Genomic DNA, 27,816 nt, shown 5'->3' with positions numbered 1-27,816 from the left:
ATGGAAAGGTAGACATTGACTAATATTGTGCAAATATGACAAACAGCAGGTGCTAGTGATAATTCTTTTTAAAAAGTTAGAAAATAAGTTTTTGTTTTTGTTTCTTATTTCGAATAGCTGACTTTAATAGTAGTGGACCTAATGCTCTGTAGTAGCCTACACTACAAGAACAAGAGACCCGTTCAGTTTTGTTCCGTCGCGTCACTAGCTTGAAGAACGTGCGTCTTTAACGAGAGGCGTTGCTTTACTAGCCTATATGTTTTTAAAGAAGAGATTTCCGCTTCCTGCTGCTGTTTTAAACGCTCTATTGATCACAACAAGCCGGAGAAGCACTGAACGCAGCAGCAACTGAGTGAAGTGTCCTATATGAATCCACCGCTAAGCGGAGGCGGGAACGTTAAGAGGCTCGTGCCATGAACGTGTCATCATCATCATTCAAAAAGATTGCAGGCACGAGCGAGTGTCTAAACTGAGCGAGTCCAGTGGCAGCACACACAGATCCAGAGACTTCCTTCAGCATGTCGGAGCGCGGAGGTCTTCAGCAGCAGCAGCAGCAGCAGCAGCGAGCGGGAGCTCCGTCTCCACACCTGCAGCATCTCAGGACGGTCACGATTTCTTCGGGTCGCCCGGTTCAGATGAACCTGTTCGCGACATGGGAGATTGACAGCTCCTCTCCCAGCTGTGTGCCCAGGTATGCCGCTTCTCACTTACTAGTAGACACATGCGCTTTTTTGTTGTACAAGCAGCAACCGATAGAGCTACTTTGTATCAGAGTAAATGGTTAATCCCGATCACGCTGCTGGAGATCACATGAAACAGTGGTTTCTTACTTTAGACAAGGGGGCTTTCAACCTTCACACATCCAGTCCCAGAGACTCTGCAAAGCCGTTTCAACACAGCCAATATGTAGCCTATATTTGTTACTTGTACTTGGCCTATTATTAAATTACTACTGAGAAATTCGTTAAGTTCACTTGTAACTGTCATTAGATAATAGTATTTAGTTTAATAGCACTATAGGCTATATTTAGTCAAGGCTACTCATTCATTACATACTAGCCTTTTCTCCGAGTCACTATTACAGTAATGCCTTGTTTTTATAATTTACCAGAAAGAAAGTTGTATTACTTAACATAGTAGATAACACTTATTTATATTATGGTAACACTCATTTGTAAGTCACTCCGGATAAAAGCATTTGCTAAGTGAATAAATGTAAAATGTAATGTATGTTGAATATGAATGCCACACGAGCTGCAAAATCATTTCTAATTGATTGAAATGTCATGATATACTGTTTGTACCCCTAGGGCCCCTGGTTGAAAACCCCTGGCTTTTGACAGTAGCTGATATTGACTGCTGATCTTTTTGCATTATGTTCAAACTTTTTCCTGTTAATACTTCCTGTTACTTTTTCCGTTACATAAAAAGTGTACTGAACGTAAGCAGTCTGTTAACATCAACACGTCCTTGGAGCCGTCCTTAAATTTGTAGAGTGAAAATGTCATTCGAGGTGGTTGCCACAGTAAAAACTAGTGCAAAAAGAGTTGTTTAACAAAATAAAAAACATTGCATCTCCTTTGTATAATGCTTGCAGTAAAATGGATGCATTTGCTGTTTACTATTCACCAATATTCATAAAGGGATTGTGATATGGAAATAAAGAGGAGGGGCTTTGGGATTATTTATGCAGGGAGTCTTGAAAATTGTCCATGAAGATGCAAAAAGGCAGACTGTAAAAGTGGCCAGCAGAGAAGAAAAGCAGAATTGGAGTGACAGACATAGAATAAAGAGTATTACTCAAATATGAAGACATTTTTAAACTAGTCTCTTTCTATGACACTGCCTCCATAATGCTTTCAAAGGCTTTTGAGACTCTTTAGGCATTTAGTTTCTTACTTTGTACTTTCCATTCAAATACATCAGTACTGCTGAATGTAAAATCTAAATGGATGATGTAGCATATTGTGCCATTAGAATCTTGCAGATGATCACTGAAAGGTGAGATGTGTTTCCAATTCTCCCCTCCTCTCCCAATTTCATTACCTCTGTGCTCTAGAGTTACACTCTAATGCACAGGGACAGACTTGTAAGTGAATTAGACCCGTTCAATATAGTTCACTTTGAAGAGCGGATTGGGCTCAAGCTGCTATTATGTATTAATGTATTTTCTTGATGTTGCTTTTAGGTAATGCAAGGGCATTGGATGTCATCTGTAGCTTAGAAATAAAAACAGATTGCAAGTGAAGATGTATAATTGTATTATACACAAATTTAGTTACTAGATTCAAATATACACAGCTCTGGAAAAAAAATTAAGAGACCATTGGAACATTTGCAGTTTCTCTGGACTTACTATTTATGTGTTTGTGTTTGAGTAAAATTAACATTTTAGTTTTATTCTATAAACTACTGACAACATTTCTTCCAAAATTTAAAGTAAAACCATTGTCATTTAGAGCATTTATTTGCAGAAAATGACAACTGGTCAAAATAACAAAAAAAGATGCTATATTTTCAGACCTTGAATAATGCAAAGAAAACAAGTTTATATTCATGTTTTATGTTTTAATATTATATATATGTTTTAACTTAGGAAGAGTGCCAGAAATCAATATTTAGTGGAATAACCACTAAACCACATTTCCAATCACAGCTTTTATGTGTCTTGGCATGCTCTCTACCAGTCTTTCAAATTGTTATTGGGTGACTCCTGGTGCAAAAATTCAAGCAGCTTGGCTTTGTTTGATGGCTTGTGACATTGTGTCCTACCTCTTGATCACATTCCAGAGGTTTTCACTGGGGTTCAGGTCTAGAGTTTGGGTTGGCCTTGACAGGTTCTTGATCTAGTGGTCCTCTATCCACAGCTTTATTGGCCTAGCTGTGTGGCATGGAGCATTGTCCTGCGGGAAAACCAATCCTTTGAGTTGGGGAACATTGTCAGAGCAGAAGGAAGAAAGTTTTCTTCCAGGATAACCTTGTACGTGGCTTGAGTCACGCATCCTTCACAAAGATGGATCTGCCCGGTTCCAGACAAATTTCACAGTGGGTGCCAGACACGGTAGGTTGTAGGCCTCTATAGGTCTCTCTCTAACCATTAGAGGACCAGTAGAGGAAGGTTATCCTGGAAGAAAAACTTGCTTCCTTTGGCTCTGATGATGTTCCCCAACTCAAAGAATGGGTTTTCCCACAGCCAGGACAATGCTCCATCCCACACAGCTAGGCAAATAAAGGTACTTTTATCTTAGTCTTCATATTGGTTTAGATACACATCTATGTAATTCCTTATGTTAGATTTTGGTGTATTTGGCCGAGCAGTGGTTTGGGTGGCTCGCCAATGTATTAGATTTCTCCAATACATAAAATAAGTAAGCTTGACCAGAGTTCTTGTGGGGAGAAGAATTGATTGAAGGTTTGTAGTGTAGCAGTCCTTCAGCAGCGATGTTAGCATGTCGCCCTTCAACAATCTTAACCCAAAGTTCTGTGTCTGAGACAGAACTTTATACATGAAGACAAAAGGGCTACAAACAAAGGAAAACTGTTAGGACCTCCCACAGGAGATCGATCTATACTGACACTGTTTTCAGTTGATTAAATCTAAGTCATAATGTAGATGAATCTGATGACTGAAAATACAAAATCTTTCACTTACAATGTTATGACAATGTTCTTCTCCTGTCATTCTGTAAAAATACAACCTGTCGAAGAAACTGAATGAGCCAAGAGCCTGAGTGCTGGCTCAGATTTATTACCTGAGTTTAATATCACCAATGCAGTGTTTTTGACTTCAGGCCAAAAACATCTCAGCACACCTTGTGGAGATGTATCAGAGGACAACCCAGTTTTTGGGACGTTGCATTCCTTGTCTGTTACAAAATAGAGTTAACTTCAGATGTCCTGTGTCAGGTGGAGTGGAGAAATTAACTTGGAAATGATTTTCATTCCAGCATCCATTATTAGCTGTCCTTAGATCGCTAGCAGGATATTGAACCTCCAGTCATGTTTGTTTTCTGTACATGTATTTTATAGATTGATTGTTCATTTTTTGGCATGAAACTATTTGCCATCATTTACTCGCCCTCATATTAATCCAAATGTGTATATTGTTTGTTTTCTTTGAAGAACTAAAGTAGAATGTTAAGGAATCACTTCTTAATTGACCGTTCATAATTACATCAAGCTCAAAAAGGGACAAAAAAGGCTCAAAAGGGTATATTTTTGAGTTAGACAAACAAAGGCACTATGGAAAAAGATCTGTGTGTAAACAAATAAATTCTCCTTTTGTGTTCCACAGAGAAAAAAAAAGTAAAACGGTAAAAAAAAGTAAAAAAAAGGTAAGTAGTCTACAAAACAGCCCATGGGTGTGGAACTCCATGAGGGCGAGTAAATACCATTCCCTTTATTTATATGAGGAGGCACATTTCGATTTGTAATTGTGACTGAGAGTGATATATATTAAAAACCATCATGGCACTTCTCACCCACTGCACAAAAGGTCACAATTGTTTTGTAGAATTTTAGGTGAAATGCCAGCCAAAATTGCATCTGGGATTTAAGGCCAAAATGTCAACTCTGTATGGTAAACTTGATAAACCAGCTTGGGGACAGATTACTCATTCAGCTGCCATAGCAACTTGTCCTCGCAACAACGTGTGCATCTCTCTTGTTTTCTCTTGTAGACTTCTCAGTCTAACTCTTAAAAAATTAGTGATTTTGAAGGAGCTGGACAGGGATCTCACATCGGTGGTCATTGCAGTTAAACTTCAGGTAAAAGTGTTTTTTTTTCTGGTTGGCAAAAAAACTGCTTAATCTATGTTTAGGTAACTAATGATTGTAAATATCTCTTTAGGGCTCAAAACGCATTTTGCGGTCAAATGAAATCATGCTATCCTCTGCTGGCCTCACAGAGACCGATCTTCAGCTGACCTTCTCTCTTCAGGTTAGCTGTGTTTGAGTGCATTTTGGATGAGATTAGTACTACATTGACATTTGCAAATTTAATATTATGGTATTATGGTTTTGTTTTGATGAAACTTATTGGAAGTCCTTTAGTGACTCTTCCCTTCTGTTTAAATGAATTGGATTCAATTAGATTAATGTTCATTCTTCAGTGCTTTTTCCCTTCCATATTGGCTTCAGTACCCACACTTTTTGAAGAGAGATGCCAACAAGCTTCAGATTATGCTCCAGAGACGCAAGAGGTACAAGAATCGCACTATACTGGGCTACAAGACCCTCGCACTAGGACTGATAAATATGGCTGAGGTGAGGAACCGCAAAACCCTACACATCCAGTTTGGCCACATTTTTGTGTGATTCTAGACTGCTTGTTTGAAAGAAGTCTCATATTTAAGCACAGATTTGAAAAATACTTCTCAAAAAATGCCATATAAGACATGGAAGCTGCTGTAGGAGGGCGGAGAGAAACTTCTTACAAATGCACCAAAATCCACACAGGTCATTTTGTATCTGTAATTTAATGCCCAAATAAATGCCAAGACATTTGCATTTGTACTATGATTCAGTACATAACTTACTGTTGAAAACACATCCGCGTCATCTCACATTATTATTATTCATTTCATACCAAGAAGAAGAAAATATTCAAAAAAATCTTGAAATTAAACCATAATAAAATGTTAAAACGCATATCTGTTTTCAGCACGAAAGCAAGTCAAACAATATATTGAATATATTTTGCTGCAAACATATCTACATTTGAGCACCATAGCTAATCTAACATTTTGTAGTTTTTTTGCAGTGTAATCATTTAGCAGATTTGTTTTATAGTTTGTTCGCTTGTCTTTAAAGCTACTTCATGGCTTTTGTTCCCCCTGTCTGTAGGTGATGCAGCACCCTACAGAAGGTGCTCAAGTGTTGTGCTTGCACACAACGGTGAAGGACACACCGGTGCCCGTTGCTGAGATCAGGGTCTATTCTCTGTCCAGTCAGCCCATCGACCCAGAGGGACCAAAGTCCAAGCTATCCGGTGAGTTGCACATGTTGATCATGTATTTCAAATTTAACAAGCTAATGAGAAATTACAAAAAGAGGTCAAGGCTGCTCTTTTACTTTTGAGAACACTTTCTGTAAGTTCTTTAGCCAGGCCTGCTCTGGTTTAATCACTTGCATGCTTCCCGTTTTCTGCCTTTCAGATCGTTCACCAGACATTGATAATTACTCTGAGGAGGAGGAGGAAAGCTATTCGTCAGAGCAGGACGGCAGTGATGATCCTCTACAGGGGCAGGTGAGGCCTGTGAGATTGAACGGATTGATTTTGATGTTCAGCCATCTTGCCTATTTCCGGTTTAGTGAATTATGTCTGTGCTCAGAGACTGAAGTGAATCTGTTGAAGAAACGCACTGCATGGTCTTTGTATAGAAAAAAAATATTATGAGATAAGAAGTGTAAGACCCTCTAGCAAAAGATTAGTAAGTTGAACTGAAAACAAAAATTCTGTCATCGTTTACTCATCCTTATGTAGTTTCAAACCTGTATGACTATGAAACTGAAAAAAGAAGTTTTGAAAAATGTTCATGAAGCTCTTTTCCATATAACCCATACCAGTTGGTGATTACCAAGAAAATCCATTCATTCTCCAAAACGCTTATCCTTTAAGAAAAAAACAAAAAAGTGTGTGTATACAGCCCTAATATATATATATATATATATATATATATATATATATATTAAAAAAAAATATATATATATATAAAAAAAAAAAAAAAATATATATATATATATATATATATATATATATATATATATATATATATATATATATTAGGGCTGTTAATTTAATTATTAGTTATGGAAAATAACGTGAAGGTCATCTTACATTTCATACAGTTGATTGGTGACGAACATGCAGGGCAACAACTTGCTGCGTGATGTAGCCCATAGAATGCAGTTAGAATGCCCCTAAAATTCAAGATATTAGGGCAAAAATGCCCCTGTATGAGTTTCTCATATTTAAATTAAATCATATGATATCGTTAAGCAGTATCACACGAGTGCTGTTTTTGTCCCGAATAGCACAAGTGTAAATGTGATATTGATTTCATACAACAATTCAATAAATAAGAAGTTAACATTGTGTTATATTTTTGACAAAATTGTCTGTTTGCCAACGAATATATTACCTATAAAGCCAGCGCAGAACTGTTGTGCATCTCTGAACAACACAGCATTTCTAAATGATTCTGCTTTTTGAGCAAATTGAATGAATGAATGATTCAATGACTTATTCATTTAGACATTTACTGCCACCTACTGGCAGTTTAAGTTTCTTATTTAGAGTATCATTTCATTGAAAAAAATAATTTAATATTTTGGCAATAATTTGTAGCCTAAAAGTTTGTGTAATTAATTCTATATTGAATCAAATAAAATATTTATTTTCTCATTTAACACAATAATGACTTTAAATTATTATTATTTAGATGTATTAATTGCCACATAATGTAATTAAGGAAGTACTTTTTTTTTTTTTACATCACTTGACAGTCCCAAAAAAAAAAGTTTCTATGAACTGTTATTGTATTCAAATAAGGTTTTTGAGGTGGTTTTAAAGCTTGATTTGTCCCTTTTGGGCAGTATCTCTACGACGACGAGGATGAACTGAGGAAAAAGAAACCTCGTCGTAAACTCCCCTCCACAGCCTCCATCACCAGAGCTAACGTAAGTGACGTAAGTGATCTGTCCAGAATTATAAAACTGACCTCAGAGAACCAGACCAGCTTTCTCTGTCTCCATGTTGACTCAGGCTTTGTCAGGCTGAACAACTGCTCATTTCTCCCTGGGGTAACTGATGTTCTTTAGATGTAGCAGTGATTGCAATAGGAGCCGCTGCAATTCTTGCAATCACATGGAAACTCTTGGGATGGGGCTTCTGAGCGCATTAACGTGATATCTGCTTCCTCCTCTCAGATGCTTTCAGAAGTCTGTTTTGTGTTCCTGCGTGCTTCGTCTTCTAGCTGACAAGCCTTCGCCAGTGCTTGCATTAGATGCTCTGTGCTTGTTGTGACAGCTTTTTTTCCCTTCTCTGCTTGCTGCTATTTTTGTTCCCTGCTGTTGCTCAACCAGATTTGTGGTTAATTTGTGTCTGTTTGCTATTGTTGCTTATGACTCCCCCGCTTTCTGTCTAACAAGGTGTTTGTGTTTTAAATCCAGCAACCCAACATCAAACAGAAGCTTATGGCATTGGTGAAATGGTTCAAAGTGTCTGATGAGGTAATTGCACCCTGTCTCTAAATTCACACGCTCTTTTGGTGAAGGTCTTTTCGCTTCTGTTTCCGCCCAGGTTTTCCTTAAGAAATTGATTTGGTCATTTAGAACAGTACAAATCTTCATTAATGAGCAGTTAGGGGTGCATCTATATAAAAATTCTTTCAGATACAGATAAGCTGGTCATTATTTTCATGTAATGTTTAATAATCAATAAATAATAATAAATTTATCTAAAAAATAAATAAATCATTTTTTTAAGTGTTATTTGTGTTTTTAAAGAGTACCATTTAAGTGTATCAGATGATGATAAAGGTATTCTAAATATGGTAATTGAGTAGACCCAATAAATATCCTATATCAGCCGATACATTTTTTTTTTAATATCGGCCGATAACCGATATGGTACCTATTTATCGTTCATCTCTATCAGTAATCGATGGGTAATATTATGAATGTAGGTGGGGTTCGGTTTGGATCATGTGTCCCAAGAGCAGATCCGGGATGTGGAAGAGGACCTGGATGAGCTCTATGACAGTCTTGAAATGTACAACCCCAGTGACAGCGGCCCAGACATGGAGGAGACGGACAGTATTATCAGCACCCCCAAACCCAAACTCCGGTACATCATTCACTAGTTATATTTACTATTATGGCACCCACTTTCAGATATTGATTTAATAATTTTGCTTTGCATTAGATGGATTTATACAATAGAGATAGCCAATAAATGTAGTGTTGTTTTTGCAAAAGATTCTGGTATTGTATATGAGAAGAAGCATATTCCACTCTCAAATGTAGAAATAAACTGACAATAAGCTTTTTCAGCCACATACTGAGTGGGCAAACTGCCTACATCTCAGCTTTCTTATTCTGACCCTGGGTTTTTGTGTGTGTGTATTTTAGGCCATTTTTTGAAGGCATGTCACAGTCCAGCTCTCAGACGGAGTTTGGCAGCTTGAATAGTAGGTGCAGCCGCAGCAAAGACAAGCTGAGCCCTGTGAGTGTCCTTCAGAGAGAGAGAGAGACCTTATTTTAGCACTGCGATTGAACTTTACTTTGATTTGCCTTATTATGGTGCTTGCCCACTACAGCGGCAAAACTCCGCTTAGTGCCGCTTATAATGCCTCTGCTCTGGGGGATGTCTGTAGCGAGTGTTTAATCTGGCAATATAATCATCAGAGATTCGTGCGATTACATTTGGAAATTGGCTAGCTCTGATTCCAAATGCCCCAAGTAAAGATATCCTGTCAATTTTGTAAACTTTGAAAACCCAGCCAGTATAATTGCAATGTAAGCTTTCAAACTGCAATATTTAACATACATGTAACAACTGCAAAGTGTACAATGTGTAAAAAAATGTATCCAGCATAAACTCAGGCACAACCTGCATATTTTTAAACGCTCAAGACAGACCTTACAACCTGAACCACACAGCGATTGGCTGCTCCCGCATTTTTCCCTTGATATTTGCATAGAGTGGAGAATTGCCTAACCTTTTGACAGTCACGCCCACTCTCAACGCTTTCTCCGGTCCGCTTTCAATCCCACAATGCACCGCGTGAGCGTGAAGCTCAACTTCCATAGGAATTAATTGAAAACTCACTGCTCCGCTCGCTCCTCGACAGTGGGCACGCACCATTATTGCTTTTCTTGTGTGTGTGTGTGTGTGTGTGTGTATATGAATGTATATGTGTAAACATTATAAACAATATATATATATATATATATATATATATATATATATATATATATATATATATATGAGGTAAACCAAAACTGTTTTGACTTTTAAACCAGCTATTTTGGCAATTAAACTGACTATGGTCACATTAACTATATGAAAGTGTCCGAATACCTTTTATCTTATACCTTTTATCTTTTATCATTTTTAACATGTTTTCCTTTTGTGAAATATTTAGCTGTTCTTTTTTCAATATACATGTCACTCGCTCAAATTTGTTGTCTAGTGTAATGACATTCATACAGTTTTAACTACAGTTTTAACTGTCTGTATACATTTTGGGGCCACTGTACATCTCATTTCTTTTCAATTCTCTCTCTTTCCCTCGCCCATTCTTTCTCCTGAAGAGGAGCGAGCAGACTATATGTGGTAAAATCCAGCGTTCCCCCAGTGCGCAGCTGGATGAGGCTTTCTCAGAAATGGACACGCTGGTGAGCCTGATTGCACCTCTTTATATGCCCCTTCTCACTTTCTACCCCTCGCATTCGGTTTGTAGTGAATCCACTTTTGTCCTCTGTGAGCCTGTGAACTAGTATTTATTGAAAAGGTTATGCTATAGGAACTCAATGAAGTGGAGGTGATAGCGGACGGGACCCCTTGCATCACTTTATCAGTGGCGGAGAGGCCCCGGACCCCACAGAGGAGCAATAGCACTAACATGCCATCTCCTAGGTTGGTATTTCACATAAAACCTGTATTTAAAGTGATGGTCCACCCAAAAATTAAAAAGTTGATACCCAAAACGAATCGGTTCCCATTGACTTTACATTGTATTTTTTTTGTCTATACAATGGAAAAGGAACCAAAACTGTTCAGTTACCAGCATTCTTCAAAATAGCTTATTTTGTGTTTCACATAAGAAATAAATTTTTGGAACAAGACAAAGGTATGTAAATGAAAACAATTTTTATTTTTGTGTGGACTATCCCTTTAAGGGCTGTTTGCTATGAAGCATCAAATGATAGAAATGTGTCAGCCGATTTTTCCATACTAATTTGTGATAAGTTATGTAATCTTTTGGTTTTATTCCATCAAGTACCAACCAAAAAAAGAAAAAGAAAATAATCATTTGAGATGGAGTAGCTTATATAAACTAAAATAATTATTGCCCTTAATATATAAACAAGTACTTGCCTTTCTTGCTAAATTAACTGCATTGTTAAATGTACTGTTACGACATGATATAAAATGACTCATACCATGAAATTGTGGGTAATACTGCCCACTCCTAATGTATTCTATGCACAGACTATGTACATAGTTCCTTGTTCATTTAGACTTTTGTGCACATATTGAGAAAAAATGGAGTGGATAGTAAATAAATAAAAGCAGCTGTGACATTATCTCCAGGCTGGATGGCAATCATACACCTAAACAGCGGCGAGGGACCCCTATGAAAGAGAGACAGCTGTCCAAACCGCTCAGTGAACGCACCAACAGCTCAGACAGTGAGAGATCACCCGAGCTCAGCCTCACCCCTCAGGTAACAACACACACACACTCATGTAGTGTTTTCATGTTTTATGGGGACTTTCCATAGACATAATGATTTTTATACTGTACAAACTGTATATTCTATTCCCTTACACTAACCCTATCCCTAAACCTACCCATCACAGAAAACTTTCTGCAATTTCACATTTTCAAAAAAACATCACTTTTTTGATTTATAAGCCGTTTTCCTCATGGGGACCAAAAAATTTTGTCCCCATAATGTAGGGTTTACCAGGCCACACATACACACACACACACACTTACACACTTACAGCACTAACAGCTGCCTCACTTTTCTTAAGTTGCTCTGACTGAAGTTCAGCAGAATCAATAAACCCCCAAGGGCTATTTGCTCAGGAAATTGTGTGTTTGTGTGGATGTGAGAGGGCAAAGCAGAGAATATGGTGATGCATTTGGGCCGTGCATGAGGATTAGTGAGAGGGGGAAGTGGGTGTGTTGCTAGAGGAGAGAGAGAGAGAGAGTGGGCGATAATTCTCCTTATGTAACTCTGTACACATGATTCAACACCTAGTTCATATGGCGGTTCACTTTTGTGCAGAGGTGTCAAAACATACTCAAAGGTCATTGTGATGAAGTGCCATTTTTAATTCTGCCTGCATGATACATTCCACTTAATCATGTATTTTTGCTGCTGACCATCTCTGCTGCTTTTTATCAAATGTTTGTGTGAAACCATGCGGTTCGTGAGACCAAAATAGCTATTTCTGAGTCACCCACAATACGAGAGCTCTTAAAGGTGAAGTGTTTATTGGGGGAGGGGAGGGAGGGGAGGGAGGGGGTGTTACAGTAACTAGTTTGGCTCCGGACCTGGACTGTCTGTTTGATAAACAGTGGAAGACACAAGCTGTTGGGTGTGTTTTAGCGCTTGCACAAGATGTTAGCATATCTGGCCCTATGAATGTTATTTCTACAGTAACGGTAGTATTTATCTGATACAAAAACAGGATCTCAATTAGAATAACATTTAAACTTGAACAGATACATTCATTTCAAAAACATTTCTTCTGAACAGTAGTTTCAAACGTTCACCATTTATTTGATTAAAATGTAACAGTAAAAACAGCAATATTGTGAAATACTGTTTTCTATTTTAATCTATTATAAAATGTAATTTATTCCTGTGATGCAAAGCTGAATTGTCATCATCATTACTCCAGTCTTCAGTGTCACATGATCCTTCAGAAATCATTCTAATATGCAGATTTGCTGCTCATTTCTTCTTCTTATTATTATTATCGGCAATGTTAAAAACAGTTGTGCTGCATAATATTTTTGTGGAATCCACAATTCCATTTGATTCTTTGATGAATAGAATGTTAAAAAGAACAGGATTTATCTGAAATAGGAATCTTTCGTAACGATGTGAAAGTATTTACTGTCATTTGATCAATTTAATGCGCCCTTGCTGAATTAAAGTATTAATTCCTTAAAAAAAGTGACCCCAAACTTTTGAACAGTGGTGTTCATTTACATTGAATAAAACTCTCTCCTCTCTCCACCTATATCCGGTGTGTGGTGAGCGCACTGGCGCCGTTGTACTGTGGCTGCCGTCGCATCATCCAAGTGGATGCTGCACACTGGTGGTGGTTGAGGAGAGATCCCCTGACATGATTGTAAAGCGCTTTGGGTGTACAGTAGTACATATGAAAGCGCTATATAAATGCCCCATTCATTCATTCATTCAAAACTAATAAAATAACATTAAATAACTGAGGCAAAAACTATGATAATTAGCAGTAAAATGAACGAAAATGAATTCAATAAAATAAAATCAGACTTTCCAATGCTTATTTCCTCGCTTGGATGTAGAGCTGACATTACAAATACCTGACATTACATTTTATTCTTTAAAAGCTACATTAATAAAGCAGCTCATCTGCTGTCACTCTTCCGTGAAGGTAGTTAAGTTAGTAGCGTCACTATGATGTTAGATACTCTCTAACACCAGAAATTAAACACTGCACCTTAAAATGCTAGTCTGAGAAAATGTTCTCTTTGCAGATGCCGAGGAAGATAGTATATGACCAGCTCAACCAGATTCTGCTGTCTGACAGCACCCTTCCTGACAGCCTTATCTTGGTGAACGGTAGCGATTGGCAAGGACATGTAAATACCATTCCACTTCACTTCCTGTGTGCCTGTGTCTGACCACCCTGCACACAACTTACTGAACTAATTGAACTGTGTTCAACTGATAACTGCTTTAATCTGAAGTTGAACCTCTGTAAATATGTTTCATCAGTAGTGTATCAGTGCATATTGCTGTTTTTATCCATTTTGAAGTAGAGAAATCTGACTCTGTGTGTCTGCAGTATGTGGCTGAGCTGCTGCAGGGCCAGAAGCTGCCGGTGGTCTGCACCTGCTCAGGATCAGAAATCCAGGCCGTCCTTTCCGCCCTGCTCACACGCATACAGAAATTGTGAGTGTAACTGTGGTGGAGTCAGTGAGAATAAACACAAATGTGAAACGACATGGTTTGCAGTGTTGCCTGGCTGTCGGATCTCATGATGTTAATATTCATGGTTGTCAATATGAATCACATAGTTGATCAAAGATTTTAGCATACAAACAGCATGTGCTTCTACCAGTTCCTGTGTCTACAGTGTGGTGCATATTGTTCCTTCTTTATTCTCACAGCTGCAACTGTAACTCCATCATGCCCAAACCGGTGAAGGTTGTGGCGGTTGGAGGTCAGAGCTATTTAGGAGCCGTCTTGAGATTCTTTGTCTCTCAGCTCGCCAACAAGATGTCTGACTGGCTCAGCCACATGAAGTTCCTTGTGGTGCCTTTAGGTGCATTTAGATAACCTCTAAACACAATGATATTTCACATAAAAACTGCAAAAGCTTTCCAAAAAACAACAACTGGGAGTTAAAAAAAGTTCAGGCTGTATCATGTGTCTCCACAGGCTCTCACCCCGTGGCCAAACACCTGGGTTCTCTGGACAATCGCTACAGTTCTTCCTTCCTGGACAGCTCATGGAGAGAGTTTTTCAGCCGCCCAGAGCCTCCCCAGACTGGTAAGTAATGCATTTTTTTGACCCCAGTACGGTTCTTTATTTTTCATGTTTAATCTCAGAGTGCAATGCCCCATTTCTCTTTTCTGTGCCCATTCAGATGTATTATATTGACGATTGTTCATAGGATTTGTTCTTGTATCTCTTCAGCTTCTTCCTCTGCTGACTTCGTGGATGTGACTGGACGAATTCTACAATACATTAACGGATCTGCAGTTACTCATCAGCTCCCCATTGCTGAGGCCATGCTGACCTGCAAACAAAAGATGTGAGTGAGATGATTTCTATCACCTCATCATTTCAAATATTTTGTATTATATTTTATGTATTTTTTTTTACTATTCTAGGCAAGATGAAGATTCCTACCAAAATTTTGTTCCTTTTGTGGGTGTGAGTACATTTTTAGTTAATGTTACACTAGCATTTACAATTTTTTTGAAAGAAGTCTCACCAAGGTCTCAGAATTCTTTGATTTATAGAAAGTTCAAAATTTACTTTTGTAACATTAGAAATGTATTTACTGTCACTTTTGATAAATTTAATGCAAATTAAAAGTATGAATTTCTTTAAAAAGACTTTTTAACACTAGTGTTTTACTCTTCAATGATGGATGGATTTATATTTCCTTTTTTCTTGCAACAGTTGGTTAAGGTAGAGCGATTGGTAGAGCGCAGCCCAGGATCTTCAGGTTTGTCTTTTTTTTTTTTTTGCATCTGTCCACAAAAATTCACCAGTAATATTGTATTACCAATACCATTAGGGTTGGGAACAAATAACCAGACAGTGCAATCAGTGTAGTTTGATTCCTCAACAAGTGACTCTTAAGAGCTGGTTTGTTTTTAGCGAATCAAAAACATACATTGGAACCAGTGTGGTCTGACTCCCAAATGAAGGATTCTGAGTTGGTTCTTTTTACTAAACATGCAACTTACCACTAAAGTTAAAGATGCACATTTTGAATTTTATCAATAGTAAATGAATTTAATCACATTTTTGTTGTTTAATCTATAGTTAAACCTTTATTAGATTAGCCAGTTATTAATAGTAGTAAGCATTTATATTTCTTTTTGAAATTATCTTGTCACTTTGCAATGAAATTGCATTTGTCCCATTATTGAAGTTTTTTTTCTCCAAATGTTTATGACTCATTGTAGGTGGAGATTGTGAGGAAGGTTTGGCTTTGAGCTTGGCAGTTCCCTCGACGTCTCCACCTGCTCATGTATCTCCCACTGGGATGATGAAAGATTCTGCAACGCCTCCTCCATCACCCTCACTAAGCGGCGGACTGGCTGCTCTAGGGTTTGTGTACAGTATTGTACAGAAATCTGCACCGCTTTGCTGTTTCTCACATTGCTATGGCTTACATCTGTTAAAAAATGCTAGCCTGGGAAATCTGGTCAAACTGATTCTGTAATCTAGGAGCCCCAACATGTCTCATGGCGTGGATGCGATTGGGCTGCAGGTGGATTACTGGGTGTCTGCCGGGGTTGAGAAGCGCAAAGACGGAGAGCAGAGAGACAGTAAGAAGACTTTGAGGTGTGCGTTCAGATCCTTGCAGGTTAGCCGACTGCCCGGTTTCGGCAACATAGAGCTCCAGCCTGGCTCTAACACCATGTCCATGACTGTGGTGACCAAGGAGAAGAACAAGAAAGGTGAGATTGTTCACTGAATTTACAGAAAATGCACATTTGTCCTTTTGCTAAAGATCCCTTTGTTTTCATGACTCTATACAGTGTTTTTCATCCCTGCAAATTCATTTGACATTTCTGCTCTCTCTCGCCCTCGGCTCTCTTTCTTTTTTTTTTGCAGTGCTACTATTGTTGATAGTCTCCGTATTTATCCATATCCACACATAACTATATTTACTAATTTTGCCTGTTTTCAGTCCCAACCATCTTCCTAGGGAAGAAGCCAAAAGAGAGAGACACAGAGTCAAAGAGTCAGATCATTGAAGGCATCACCAGACTCATCTGCTCTGCCAAGAATCAACAAACCAGTCTAAGAGGTACTTGTCAACAGAACGCAAATGAATTGAGCAGTTTTTATCGCCTGTTTACTTTTGTAATAACCCAGCAAACATTGGTCCGATGGCAACGTCATGGCCCTGGCCAAAAATAGTCGCTGTAGGACGGTATAAATCGGTAAAAATATGTAACGCAGAACAGATAATGTCAAATATGTCCATTCAACTTTTATTTTGGAACTATTTTTCAACCATGTCAGTGGGACGTCTTTTCAACGGTCATTAAACGTCTAAATGTTTGCTGGGAATGTGTCTAAGACCGCATTTACTTTATATGGTTCAAGTGACCAAATTTTTTTCCTCCCATGTGGCACAGATTAGATATGAAACATGAACGTGTAAGCAAGAAAAAAAGCACATGGATTCCGATATTCTCAGATCGGTTTCAGGCCTCATTCATGCTCATAAATCTGATATGAATCGGATACATGTAGATGAATCTGCCATGTAAGTGGACAGATCAGATATTCCCCTGTAAATGCGAGTTGTACATCATTGAAAAGGTGGCAATAGCGAATGACATCAACTCAGGTGGACACCAACTGCGATCACATGACTCTTTTCAGTGCTCAGGCTGCAACAAGGGCTCCCCTTTTTTTTCTCTGCCGTATGAGACCAATGTTTTGCTGACCTTTAAAGATGATCAGAATGCAAAAGCTCGTAGTATCATTTTGTCTGCGTCTATTGCAAATCGCACCATTTTTACTTCCTTCTCGGCCTAAGCTTTTCCGGGTCAGTACATCTACTTTTTTTCAATTTTAAAAGATATAAGCTGGTTGTCAAAGAAATCGGAATTGGGCTAAAAACCTGCAGTGTAAATGCAGCCTCAAAGATTTAGATACGTTAGATACCAATTCCGTGAATAAAAGATTACTAGTATCTAAGGATTTAACCAAATATTCCAAATTCATGGGGTCAGTGGTAAGTTTAAGAAGCTATCATTGGAAAAACCCATTGTTATATGACCACTAATCTGAACATTAATGTCTATGATGTTTATGGCCCTGAAAGTCCTGAGACCATTCGCAAAATGCTTTTTGCATTTTCCTAATTGAATATTCAGCATATTATCATATTTTATATGATTGAGAAGTTCAATTAAAAAATGTACCTTCATGAATTTTAGAATGTCTTCGTATTTGTTTTGTCTACACGATCAATGTCACACATTTGCTTATTTTAACAGTGACCTAGAATCTTAAATATTTCATATTAATTGTGTTTTAAATGTCAAAATTCAGGTTTAAATTCGCTTTTAAATGTCTCAGACATTTGGACCCTCTGTATGTTAACGCACTTTACTCACGAGATGGACGTGTTTCAGTGTCTGTAGATGGGATGGAGTGGAATGATGTGAAGTTCTTCCAGCTGGCGTCTCAGTGGCCCACTCATGTGAAGTACATTCCTGTGGGGCTGTTTGGGTACAACAAACCATCTTCCTAGTGACCTCTGGCTGGGGAAATAACATGGTAAAGTTTGCTGACCCTGCTTGTTTTAGCCTTCAGATGGAATAGAGGGCTAATTGTTCACGAGTGGTCATGCTTCCTGTACACGAGAGATACTTGAGCCACAGTGGGAGCTCTTGAAATTCTCATCGCTGATCAGTGGGTTGATTTGATCTTGTTTTGACCTATAGAGGGCCAGAGCAGACAGAAAAAGACTTGAGGATGGATCATCAGTGGGTTGAGATATTATTTATGAACCTTTTCTAACAGTTTTTTGTCTGCTGTGCGATTCATGACGCAATAATATCCCAATATTGTATTGAGTTTATATTTAAATGGAACTTGATGTTAGTGATTTAAAGTCCTCAGATTTATTATTTGTACCTTTTATTGTACAACTTTAATGTGATTAGTGCTAATTCACCTGACTGAATCTGATATCCAAAGCTTCTCAACCTTTAAGCTACTTTATTAAAGGATATTTTTGTCTAGGTATGAAATATTCTACTGTATAAAATATATATATTTGCTGCTTATGTAATTTTATCTATATGTATGTAGTAATCAAAGCATGTATGTATATGTGCTTACATCAGGTTTTGTCTAAGCTGCTATTGTCACCTAATCCATTCCACTGTGGTTTCTGAGTTTAATCTCTTTGTTGCTATTCATTTATTAATCTGTTACCATTACTAAAGGTAATCACTGGCATTTGTTATGCCATCCACAACAAATACGATTATTTGTGATAAGTAATAACAAGGGTAAACATAATATGGTCTATTTTGTACATTCTAAGTGACCTGAGACCACGTTTGAAAATTGTGAACCATTATTGCCTTTCTAAATCTGTTGTACACAACCTACAGTAGTTAATTTGCATGATGCAGTATATTGATCAGTATGATTGCCGTACACGTGGTTATTTTGATAACACACTCTACATGTGAAAAGTCAGTATTGTATATTTTGGTCTATAAAGCTTGGTATTTTGACATTTGCAGAAGTAATAAATCTATTGTAACTGCAATCTCTCTGTTGTGTTTGTAAGAAGGGGGCTCAAATAAAGTTCATCATTTAAAAAAGTGTAATATAGATTAATTACAAATTGTAGTCATTTACTGATTCCAAATTACATGACAAAAATTGTAGTTAGTAAAATTGTCATTTTAGGTTATGTATTCTGATTACTTTTAAGATTACTTTTGACCTTTTTTCACATTGATTTTTATAGGATAATCTTGTACCACAGTGAAAATTAAAAATACAAGGAGAAACAAGATATATTCTGTTCTTTGGTATCAACAACATGAAGTACATTACGTCAGGGTTTCCCAGACTGGAGTTCATGATAAACGGCAGGGGGTTCGTGAGAACCGTGAACTTTATTTTTTCCTATATTATTATTATTATTGACTTAATTTTATTATTGACCTAACTTATTAACTTGAAATATAAGGGCTTACTTCAATTAAATGTATTAGGGCAAAGAGATTCAGCTGACATCTGCACTGCATGTAAATATGAAATGACATGAATTTGTATATTTTGATGTGTCTGAAAAACAAAAACAGTCCAAAGACAGAAATACAAGGTTAATTCTGAGATGATTTCTGTAAATCCAGTGGTCAAATGCTCACTGATAGTCACATGACTAATAGTGGCTGGTCTGTGTGTGCAATTCCACAAACCTGGAAGACTTAAAAGGAACATTTTAAATTTAACAAAGTAGTATCAATGAATTATGAATAATTTACTGCCATTGTGAGAATAACATGCAATCAATAGAAAATAACTATAATTTGATTACAAGTATTTTCAAATGTAATATAATCTTATTACAAGTAATTAATTTTTAGATTCTGATTATGTAATCTTACGTGTAATCAGTTACTACACTCACTAATGTATATAGTATAGTGCTGGGTAGTAACTGATTACATGTAATCTGGATTACGTAATATGTATATTATGTATGCATATTATAAATTCGCCTTTAAATTTCCGCTATAAAAGTGAGAGTAGAGATTTATAGTGTTAGAAAAAATTATATATTTCAAATAACATTCTGAAAAACTCACAAATAATAAACAGCACAACTATTTTCAACATTAAATCAGCATATTAGAATGATATCTGAAGGATTATGTGACACTGAAAACTGGAGTAATGATGCTGAAAGTTTAGCATTGACAACACACATATATATATATATATTAGTTTAAATTCTATTAATATTTCAGAATATTACTGTATTTTTTTTTTACCAAAAAAATGCAACCTTATTTCAAAAACAAAAAATCTTACCTCTCCCAAACTTATGAAATATAGTGTGTTAATAACTGCCTTTATATTTTAGGAAGGGGGTCATCCAAAGGGATCATCATATTTGTAGGTCTGTGCCATAAAAACCCCTGATTTAGCAGATGCTTTCTTACTCAACACTAGGGACATGTAAACTATTCACTGTGTGTGGTTACAGGGGATACAGAGCGATAGAGGGAGGGCAGGAGATAAAGGGAGAGAGAACGAGAACTGCCCCCCTTTGATGCCCAATAACCCAGTTATGCCTGTCCAGTCAGAGCCAGGGACTGAGGTTTGAAGGGGAAAACACACTGACCTGTATGGAGGAAAGCACACACGGATCTTCTCAGAGATGGGCTGTACAGGATGGAGACTCCTCTGGTTGGCCTGCTTGGTGTCCACTTTTCTGCAATATGGTACGTGTTGATTTTATTGTTAACATTAGGCTGTTAAATATGGTCGGAAAAAAACGTGTGACTTGGGGAGAAGAACATTCACACAACTGAAGAGAACTGTTGCTCGATAACTTGAAGACAGCTGATTTTAACCAGGGTTTTGCATACTGTAACATACCATTACAAGTCAATATCTCAATGTTTTTCTTATTACAAATCCTTTTGAAATCAGTCCATTAGATATGAAATGTTTGAGTGAGGTATAATAAAAAACAATGATCATTTGAGCATTTTTATAATTGGTGTTTTATGTTACAATAATTGTAGTATATGTAATTTTGGTCAGTTTTTTAGAAGAATTGAACCCCATTGTTCTCTCAGTTGGTGTATTTGTCCTTGCCAATGCTGTCAGCTGTAATTAAGGCTTTATAGTCACTTTGCTTTCCCACACACACACACACACACATACACACACAAAGGCCTGGGGGTGGCAGAGCGGTGGGGGTGGGACTCATCATTATAGTAATGAGACAACCATTGAGATGGAAGGAGAGAGGTTGAGAGCTACACAACCAAACTCTAGAATAAACGGGCCTGCTAGTGATTTATCATTGCCAGTTGTTTACAATACGAAAACGGCCTCAAATCAAGCACAAACGTGCATTAAAAATGATCCAGCTTGACTGTTTCTCTCCATCCCCTTCAGGTGCAGTCCGGGTGACGGTGAGGGAATCTGGTCTGGAGGTTGTGCGGGGAGATTCTGTCACACTGCCCTGTTCGTTCTTCACCATGATGCCCTTGTTCAGACTCAGCATCATCTGGACTCTGACCCCAGTCTCGGACCCTGACTCCCCCACACAGGTGTCACCTATATACAACAATCAGCTAATAGACCTAAAGGCCCATTCACAGCAAGATAGATAATAACTAACCAATAACCAATTTTTTTTTCACCTAATGAACAATTAAAACATTGACAGGCAATCAAAATACATCCAAATTTAAAGCATGGAAAATAACATACCATAGAATAAAAATAGAGTTATTATCCTTTGGTCTGGATGCTTATAGTTATTATTATAGGTTGTGTCTGAAATAGCATTCTCTCCAAGTAAGTACTTCTTTTGAATATGTAATTACTTTGCAACCATTAAAAAAGTATGTTCTGGATAGTATGAATGTGTGTAATATTAATGTAATCTGGATCTACTACATTTGCTATGTTGTCATTATCATGTGACCTACCAGCGTCAGTTGCGTAGCTTCATTGCCATTCGCAAATCCTCTCCAGTGGCCTCATGGGATAGAAAAGTGTCCATTGGACGCGCATACCCTTCAGAATCTTGCCGAAAGTAGTCATCCGGGTACTTTTCACCCTACTGTTTTTTGGATACTGTGAAGTTGGAATTCTGTTTTTCAACTACTATATAGTTGGGAAGAATGTGATTTCAGATACAGCCATTGCTTTTGTTGTTGGTGTGAATGGCTTTTAGACAGGACAGATGCATTATTGAAACAGATTAAAATGAGGCTGGGAGTTAAGGTATAAGTCAAGTCCCTAGTTCAGTATTCAGGGCACTGACTAGGGAGTCAGCCATTTTATGTGCTGTCATAAAATCCTTCCAGTCTACTGGAATGTTCACCCCTTAAAAATTCCACAAAGTATGCAAATTGGGATGGACCTTATGTTCCCTTATCCGGGAATTCTGAAGTGCTAGATGGGTAGTAACCATAGATGAAATTTATAATTAAATTTTGTCTAAAATGCTGCAGGGATGTGTAACAAACCAAAGTTTTTCGTTAAACAGCATAAAAAAATAACGTCAGATATCGGTCCTGCCCGCTGGTGATAAATAGCCAACCAGTGACGTTTTACAGCCCATAGGCTAGTCATGTTGTTGAAAATTGAGTAGGCTAACCAGTGTCCCGATGTGTAGTAGGCCAGGGATTTATTTGAATTGTATGATTTAATGAATAGTTTAACATCAATTCACGGACCCCTTGAAGTTCCCTCACAAACCCAAAATTTTTTCAAAATTTTTTCAAAATTTTCACATTTTTGAAAACTCACAACTTTCATAACAGTTTTATGAAATTTTTGTCCACTGAAAGTGTTTGGAAAAATGTTTAGTCAACTCAACCATTGGCATGTTGTTAAACCTGCGATCAACTGAACACACTGTACTTCTATCCCTCACAGCCTTTCCTTTCAAACATGAAATCTGGTGCTAGTTAGTTTGACTAAGATCTATAAGGACTGATATCTCTCTCGTTGTGCAGGTGATCGTGTATGATCAAGGGCAGGTGTTTGAAAGCCCTTCCTTCATGGGCAGGGTGGGCTTTGCTGGCATGCCCTGGAGTGCAGACATTATCTTGAATTCCACGTGGGTGTCTGACGCTGGAGTCTATCGCTGTGTGGTCAGCAACCCACCTGAGACAGGAGACCCAGGAATAGGAGAGCTCAGCCTCACTGTTCTGGGTATCATACATCACACAGCATCTATCTTTTATAAACACCCAATTTATACACTGAAAAATTAACATAAATATACATTTTGTTTCTATTAAGTAACATTATTATGCATTTCCTCTCATACCGTTAAAAGTATTATTGGTTTATTTATTTAATTGTAATCTAATTTTATTTATATACAAATGTTGATTAATATATTTAATCTAAATTAATATTACCAACGCACATTTTTTTTAATTTATTTATTTTAATCTAATTTATTTAGTTGCTTATTTTAATTATTTTTTTTAGTTTAAAAAAAAGAAATAACGGGATAAAGGAACGCTTCTACTTAGACCTGAAACACTTCAAGCACTTAATTCTTAGCACGGTTCTTTTGTCATCAATAATGTTTTAAATTGATATCAGTTGGGCTCGTAGTTTTGCTGTGGTATATAAGTTGGAATCGAGAATTGTGAAATTTCACTGGTATCTAGGTATCTAATTTTGGTAGCTTATTTAGAATACAATGTTGTTAGGTGTAAATGAAAAACTAAAAATTATTTCATTAATTACTCACACTCATGTCGTTCCAAACCCGTCAGACAAATGAAGATTGATGAAATTTCGAGAGCTTTATGTCCCTTCATTGACAGTCTACACAACTAGCATTTTGATGCTTCAAAAAGTTCATAAAGAGATCATAAAACTAATTCAAATGAATTGAGCAGTTCAGTCCAAAATTTTCAAGATCTCTTTATATGATGAGATTTAATTTAGGCTTTTATTTACATAAACATTCATCAGCTGTGTGCAGCGCAAGAATAAGCGGCAGTAGAGAAACTTCCAGAGGAGTGTGAGGCCTTCGACTTCACTGCCAATGACAGGAAGTGCAGGAAGAGACACTGCAAGGTACCTGAGAAGCACCAGCTGGGAGAGAGAGAGTGGAGGAATGAGAGGTGAAGATCAATAAAGGAGGCAGTGATAAAGATGCGGCTGACAGTATATATAATAGATAAAGAAGAGAGGATGTGTACACCTGAAAAAAAGAGAGATGCACAGTTTGGAAAAGTTGATGGAGGAACGAAGTGAGCTTAGGGAAGCTGGAGAAAAGAAAAAAGGAGAGAAAATGTAAGGAACAGAAGATCATCACAGTGCCAACGCCACATCTTGTGGAGTTCAAACCTCTGCATGCTACAGTCAGATCTTCCTTCTTAAAGCTAATAGAGGGAGAACTACCAATGCTCTCCGGACACCTCGCTCTACCAGACGCTCGCTTCAAACCCCTGCCGCCAGTGACAAAACCACTCGTGCATCCTCAGAAACCAGCTCCAGCACCTGAAGATGTGTTATCCCTGCCATGTTCTCCGCTTCAAGTGGATCCTCCCAAACTGTTGGCGAGTCCTCCGTGTTCCAACGAAGCTGTTTCCCTCCCACGCTCTTCATCCCAGATGCTTCCATTGGCGGTTCCTCCACACCCCACTCCAGCACCTGATGAACTGTTTTCCATCCAGTGCTCTTCATCCCAAGTGCGTCCTCCCAAACCACAGATGCTTCCATTGGCGGTTCCTCCGCACCCCAACTCCAGCACCTGATGAACTGTTTTCCATCCAGTGCTCTTCATCCCAAGTGCGTCCTCCCAAACCACAGATGCTTCCATTGGCGATTCCTCCGCGTCCCGCTCCAGCACCTGATGAACTGTTTTCCATTCGGCTCTCTTCATCCCAAGTGCATCGTCCCGAATGACTTCCTCCGAGCCCCATTCCTGCACGACTGGAATGACCTAAATGACCTGCCTGATGAAGTCGTGGCTCCGCTTTGTCCTCCCAGCCGAAAGCCTCAGCCGTTCACTTCTTCCCCGTTTGAGCCACCTCCACAACTCATGCTGGTTGATATAGAGGATGAGGAGAACAAGTATGTTGAGTACACAGGGAAGACCATCCGGGTCAGTGACTTACTCAAGTCTGGAACGCCCCCAAACGCCGGAGGCTGAAATGAATCCGTGAAAGATGGTTCCATGTGTTGTGAACTTAGAATCGAAAGACCAGGAGAATTGGTTGTTTCTTCAGCAGGTTTCTTTATTGAGGACACAAGCTGTCGGCAGCTGCAGTCACCAAGCCTGACGTGAATGTTCTCTTACAGTTTATATACATTTAGGGGCAGGAACCGAAAAAGACAGGTTTAGGAACCGGTTTTAGACTGTGAGCATTGCCCACCCTAATCCACTCAGCATATCTATTCAAACACTGAGACCCGAGTACAGGACTGGCTGGACTTTCTTGCTAAAACACAAACTCCAAGAGTTTCAGTAAAACAGGACTGACCAGAGTCTTTTGCTTATAAAACTCTGATAATCATAATTTATACCTAACCTTAACATGCTAAATTCAATGTAAACCTAAATTAAACATTTTAACAAATTTGCATTCCCACACATGGTTGGAGAAGGACAGCGAGGTGCAGGAGGAAGCGTGGGCGAGCGAAGGGGTGGAGGTCCAGGGATTTGAGGAAGGTGACCCCAGTGAAATGGGAGACTCCAAGGCCATTCGGATGATGCCTCTCAGATCGATGAGCTCACAATGAAGCTCTTCTGTGTAGCCTCTCCTGACAGTCCCAAGAATGAGACCCAGCACAATGTGAACGAAAAGTGCTACTTGTTCTGTTCACCTGGACAGAGGAAAAGGCCAAGAAAAAGGAGGAGAAGAAAATAATCAAGGAGAAGGAGCGAAGAGAAAAATAGTTGCTGCTTGAACGCTACATAAACGATCCAAACTTGTGGATCAACAAGCACAACCTTGAACTAATTTGAATTTACCTAACAGCAGAAGAAAGTGAATCATTCAATGCTGTTCATTACAGAGTGAAGTTCACAGATCAATATAGTGCGAGTAGCATATGCTCACAATTTCAAAATCATTTGCGATTTATAGATTTCACATCTGTAAGAAAGGTGTAGGGCTATGCAGGTTTTTTGTGCTCATGTTAGTTCTCAGAATCACACGTTCGTAACATTTGAGAAATGATTGCAAGATTAAATGTAGGGCAGTTAGTTTCTACATAACATTTAATAAATGAGGCACCACGTTTCCACAAGTTTGTGCAACATTACTGCTATACTTTACACAAGTTGAACTCTTTCCAGTTTATAGACTACTTGTAATTCAGGTTTCATAACTCTGTGTGTGTGTGTGTGTGTGTGTGTGTGTGTGTGTGTGCAGCACCCCCATCACTCCCTGTGTGTCTATGGGAAGGAGACACAGATGCTGGGGGCAATGTGAGACTGTCCTGTGGGGTGGTGGAGGGCTTTCCCACTCCACAGGTGATCTGGGAGAAGCTAGAACCAGATAAGACAACACTGCCAGTGAACATGGATGGTAAACCATTTTTACACAGGTTTTTGAAAAACATCAGACATGCAGAAACTGTTTCACACCCTTATGTGTCGCAGACGACATGACGGGTTCTGTGCACATTGCCAATGTGTCTGCGCAAACCTCGGGCCTTTACCGCTGCTCAGTGACCAACCCACTAGGAACTCAGCACTGCTACATTAACCTGTCTGTGTACACACGTACGTCTTTCTGTACTTTTATGATTCCTTTATGGTGCTTATTCATTGTGATTGCACATATAAGAGTGACCAGAACAGTCTTCAAAACTTACTTTGTGTTCTATGGAAGAAAACAGGTTTGGAACGACATGAGGGTGAGTTGATGACAGATTTTCCTTTTTTTCGTGACCCTACAGCTCCAGATAATTCCCCAGGCATCCTGCAGGGGGTGATGTTGAGTCTCTCTATGGCCCTGCTCTTGCTGGCTCTGATGGTGCTGGTGCTGTGGCTCCACCGTTCGGCACAGGAGAGCAAATGGAGGATCAGCCATGAGGACGACGAGTGCTATAATGAGATCAAATACACACCCGCTCTCATTAAACGCTCCTTTGTCTGAGACGAGGACAGGAACTCACAGCTGGATCATCTCTGCACTAATCTCAAATGTAAAGTTTCTGTCAGACAACAGCAAAGGAAAGATCATACTTCACCGGACAAAAAGTACTTAAGTGCTTAATTGCATTAAAGACTACGGTAAACAAATTGTTTTAATTTTCACGTGGGAATCAACAGCATGCCACAGATGTTATGAAATAGATCTAATTTGCATTTAACCCAGCATATTACTTTAAGGGCTGGTCTCAAGACAATCAAGTCACTATAAATCAATGTAAGTTTTGAGTTTGGTCCTCTGGTAGAGGTGTATATTCTCTGTAGAGGGACATTCTTTTCAGACAATAAAAATGTAGATACATGCACTTTGTTCTGAGCTAATCCTCTTCAATGATTCCTTGAGATATTACAATTCAACACATTTTAAAATGTACTCTATTCTTGTGGTGGCAAAGCTGATTTTTTTTTAGCAGCCATTACTCCAGTCTTGAGCAACATACGATCATTCATAATTTTTTATTTAATTTGTAATATCTCACAATTTCAATGTATTAAATTGTATTTTGATCATATAAATATACCTTGGTTAGCATAATAACGGACCTCGAACATTTAAATGGTAGTGTATGATATGTATAAACAGGCAATTTATTAAATTGCTACGATTAATTTATAAATTAAAATGAACTAAATAGCTAATTGCTGAAATTACTCACTTGCAATGCTATTGATCCAAATCAGCATTAACATGAC

At 38.2% G+C, this 27,816-nt stretch overlaps 2 protein-coding genes across 4 annotated transcripts; both read left to right on the top strand.

Moving 5' to 3' along the window:
- The first annotated feature begins 256 nt into the window (after positions 1-256).
- pacs1a (phosphofurin acidic cluster sorting protein 1a) lies at positions 257-18,999 on the top strand. Of its 3 annotated transcripts, none has more exons than XM_084137555.1 (24): positions 257-691; positions 4,680-4,767; positions 4,850-4,939; positions 5,140-5,265; positions 5,845-5,989; positions 6,156-6,247; positions 7,597-7,680; positions 8,173-8,232; positions 8,688-8,848; positions 9,133-9,226; positions 10,318-10,401; positions 10,530-10,642; positions 11,321-11,453; positions 13,487-13,591; positions 13,798-13,904; positions 14,123-14,277; positions 14,394-14,504; positions 14,652-14,769; positions 14,849-14,891; positions 15,144-15,189; positions 15,656-15,800; positions 15,921-16,153; positions 16,387-16,506; positions 17,849-18,999. In XM_084137555.1, exons 1-24 carry the CDS (start codon positions 519-521, stop codon positions 17,965-17,967), a joined length of 2,745 nt encoding a protein of 914 aa, XP_083993681.1. In that variant the 5' UTR covers positions 257-518; the 3' UTR covers positions 17,968-18,999. The 3 variants fall into 3 exon arrangements, with proteins under 3 accessions (XP_083993681.1, XP_083993680.1, XP_083993682.1); XM_084137554.1 differs by having other exon boundaries at positions 282-691; positions 7,597-7,689; XM_084137556.1 differs by lacking the exons at positions 257-691; positions 4,680-4,767 and having other exon boundaries at positions 4,885-4,939; positions 5,112-5,265; positions 7,597-7,689.
- A 1,503-nt stretch (positions 19,000-20,502) lies between these two features.
- On the top strand, positions 20,503-27,428 carry LOC311097618 (immunoglobulin superfamily member 11). Its single transcript, XM_084137440.1, has 6 exons — positions 20,503-20,689; positions 21,375-21,529; positions 22,949-23,147; positions 26,339-26,494; positions 26,569-26,691; positions 26,868-27,428. The coding sequence occupies exons 1-6, from the start codon at positions 20,626-20,628 to the stop codon at positions 27,065-27,067; spliced, it is 897 nt and encodes a 298-aa protein (XP_083993566.1). The 5' UTR covers positions 20,503-20,625; the 3' UTR covers positions 27,068-27,428.
- The last annotated feature ends 388 nt before the right edge of the window (positions 27,429-27,816 follow it).

Source organism: Abramis brama, assembly GCF_963993115.1.
Source record: "Abramis brama genome assembly, chromosome: 15".
In the NCBI taxonomy this organism is placed as follows: domain Eukaryota; kingdom Metazoa; phylum Chordata; class Actinopteri; order Cypriniformes; family Leuciscidae; genus Abramis; species Abramis brama.
The sequence above is the reverse complement of the archived record's forward strand: the minus strand, read 5'-3'. Positions and strand labels throughout refer to the sequence as shown.

What these genes read in the sequence shown, in the direction of transcription:
- pacs1a (XM_084137554.1), top strand. Translation starts at nt 519, where the DNA reads ATGTCGGAGCGCGGAGGTCTTCAGCAGCAGCAGCAGCAGCAGCAGCGA. An exon ending in ACCAAAGTCCAAGCTATCCG is followed by an intron (nt 5,990 to 6,155) that starts GTGAGTTGCACA and finishes TCTGCCTTTCAG; the next exon opens with ATCGTTCACCAGACATTGAT. An exon ending in CCAGAGCTAACGTAAGTGAC is followed by an intron (nt 7,690 to 8,172) that starts GTAAGTGATCTG and finishes TTTTAAATCCAG; the next exon opens with CAACCCAACATCAAACAGAA.
- LOC311097618 (XM_084137440.1), top strand. Translation starts at nt 20,626, where the DNA reads ATGGGCTGTACAGGATGGAGACTCCTCTGGTTGGCCTGCTTGGTGTCC. An exon ending in ACCCTGACTCCCCCACACAG is followed by an intron (nt 21,530 to 22,948) that starts GTGTCACCTATA and finishes CTCGTTGTGCAG; the next exon opens with GTGATCGTGTATGATCAAGG. An exon ending in TAACCTGTCTGTGTACACAC is followed by an intron (nt 26,692 to 26,867) that starts GTACGTCTTTCT and finishes GTGACCCTACAG; the next exon opens with CTCCAGATAATTCCCCAGGC.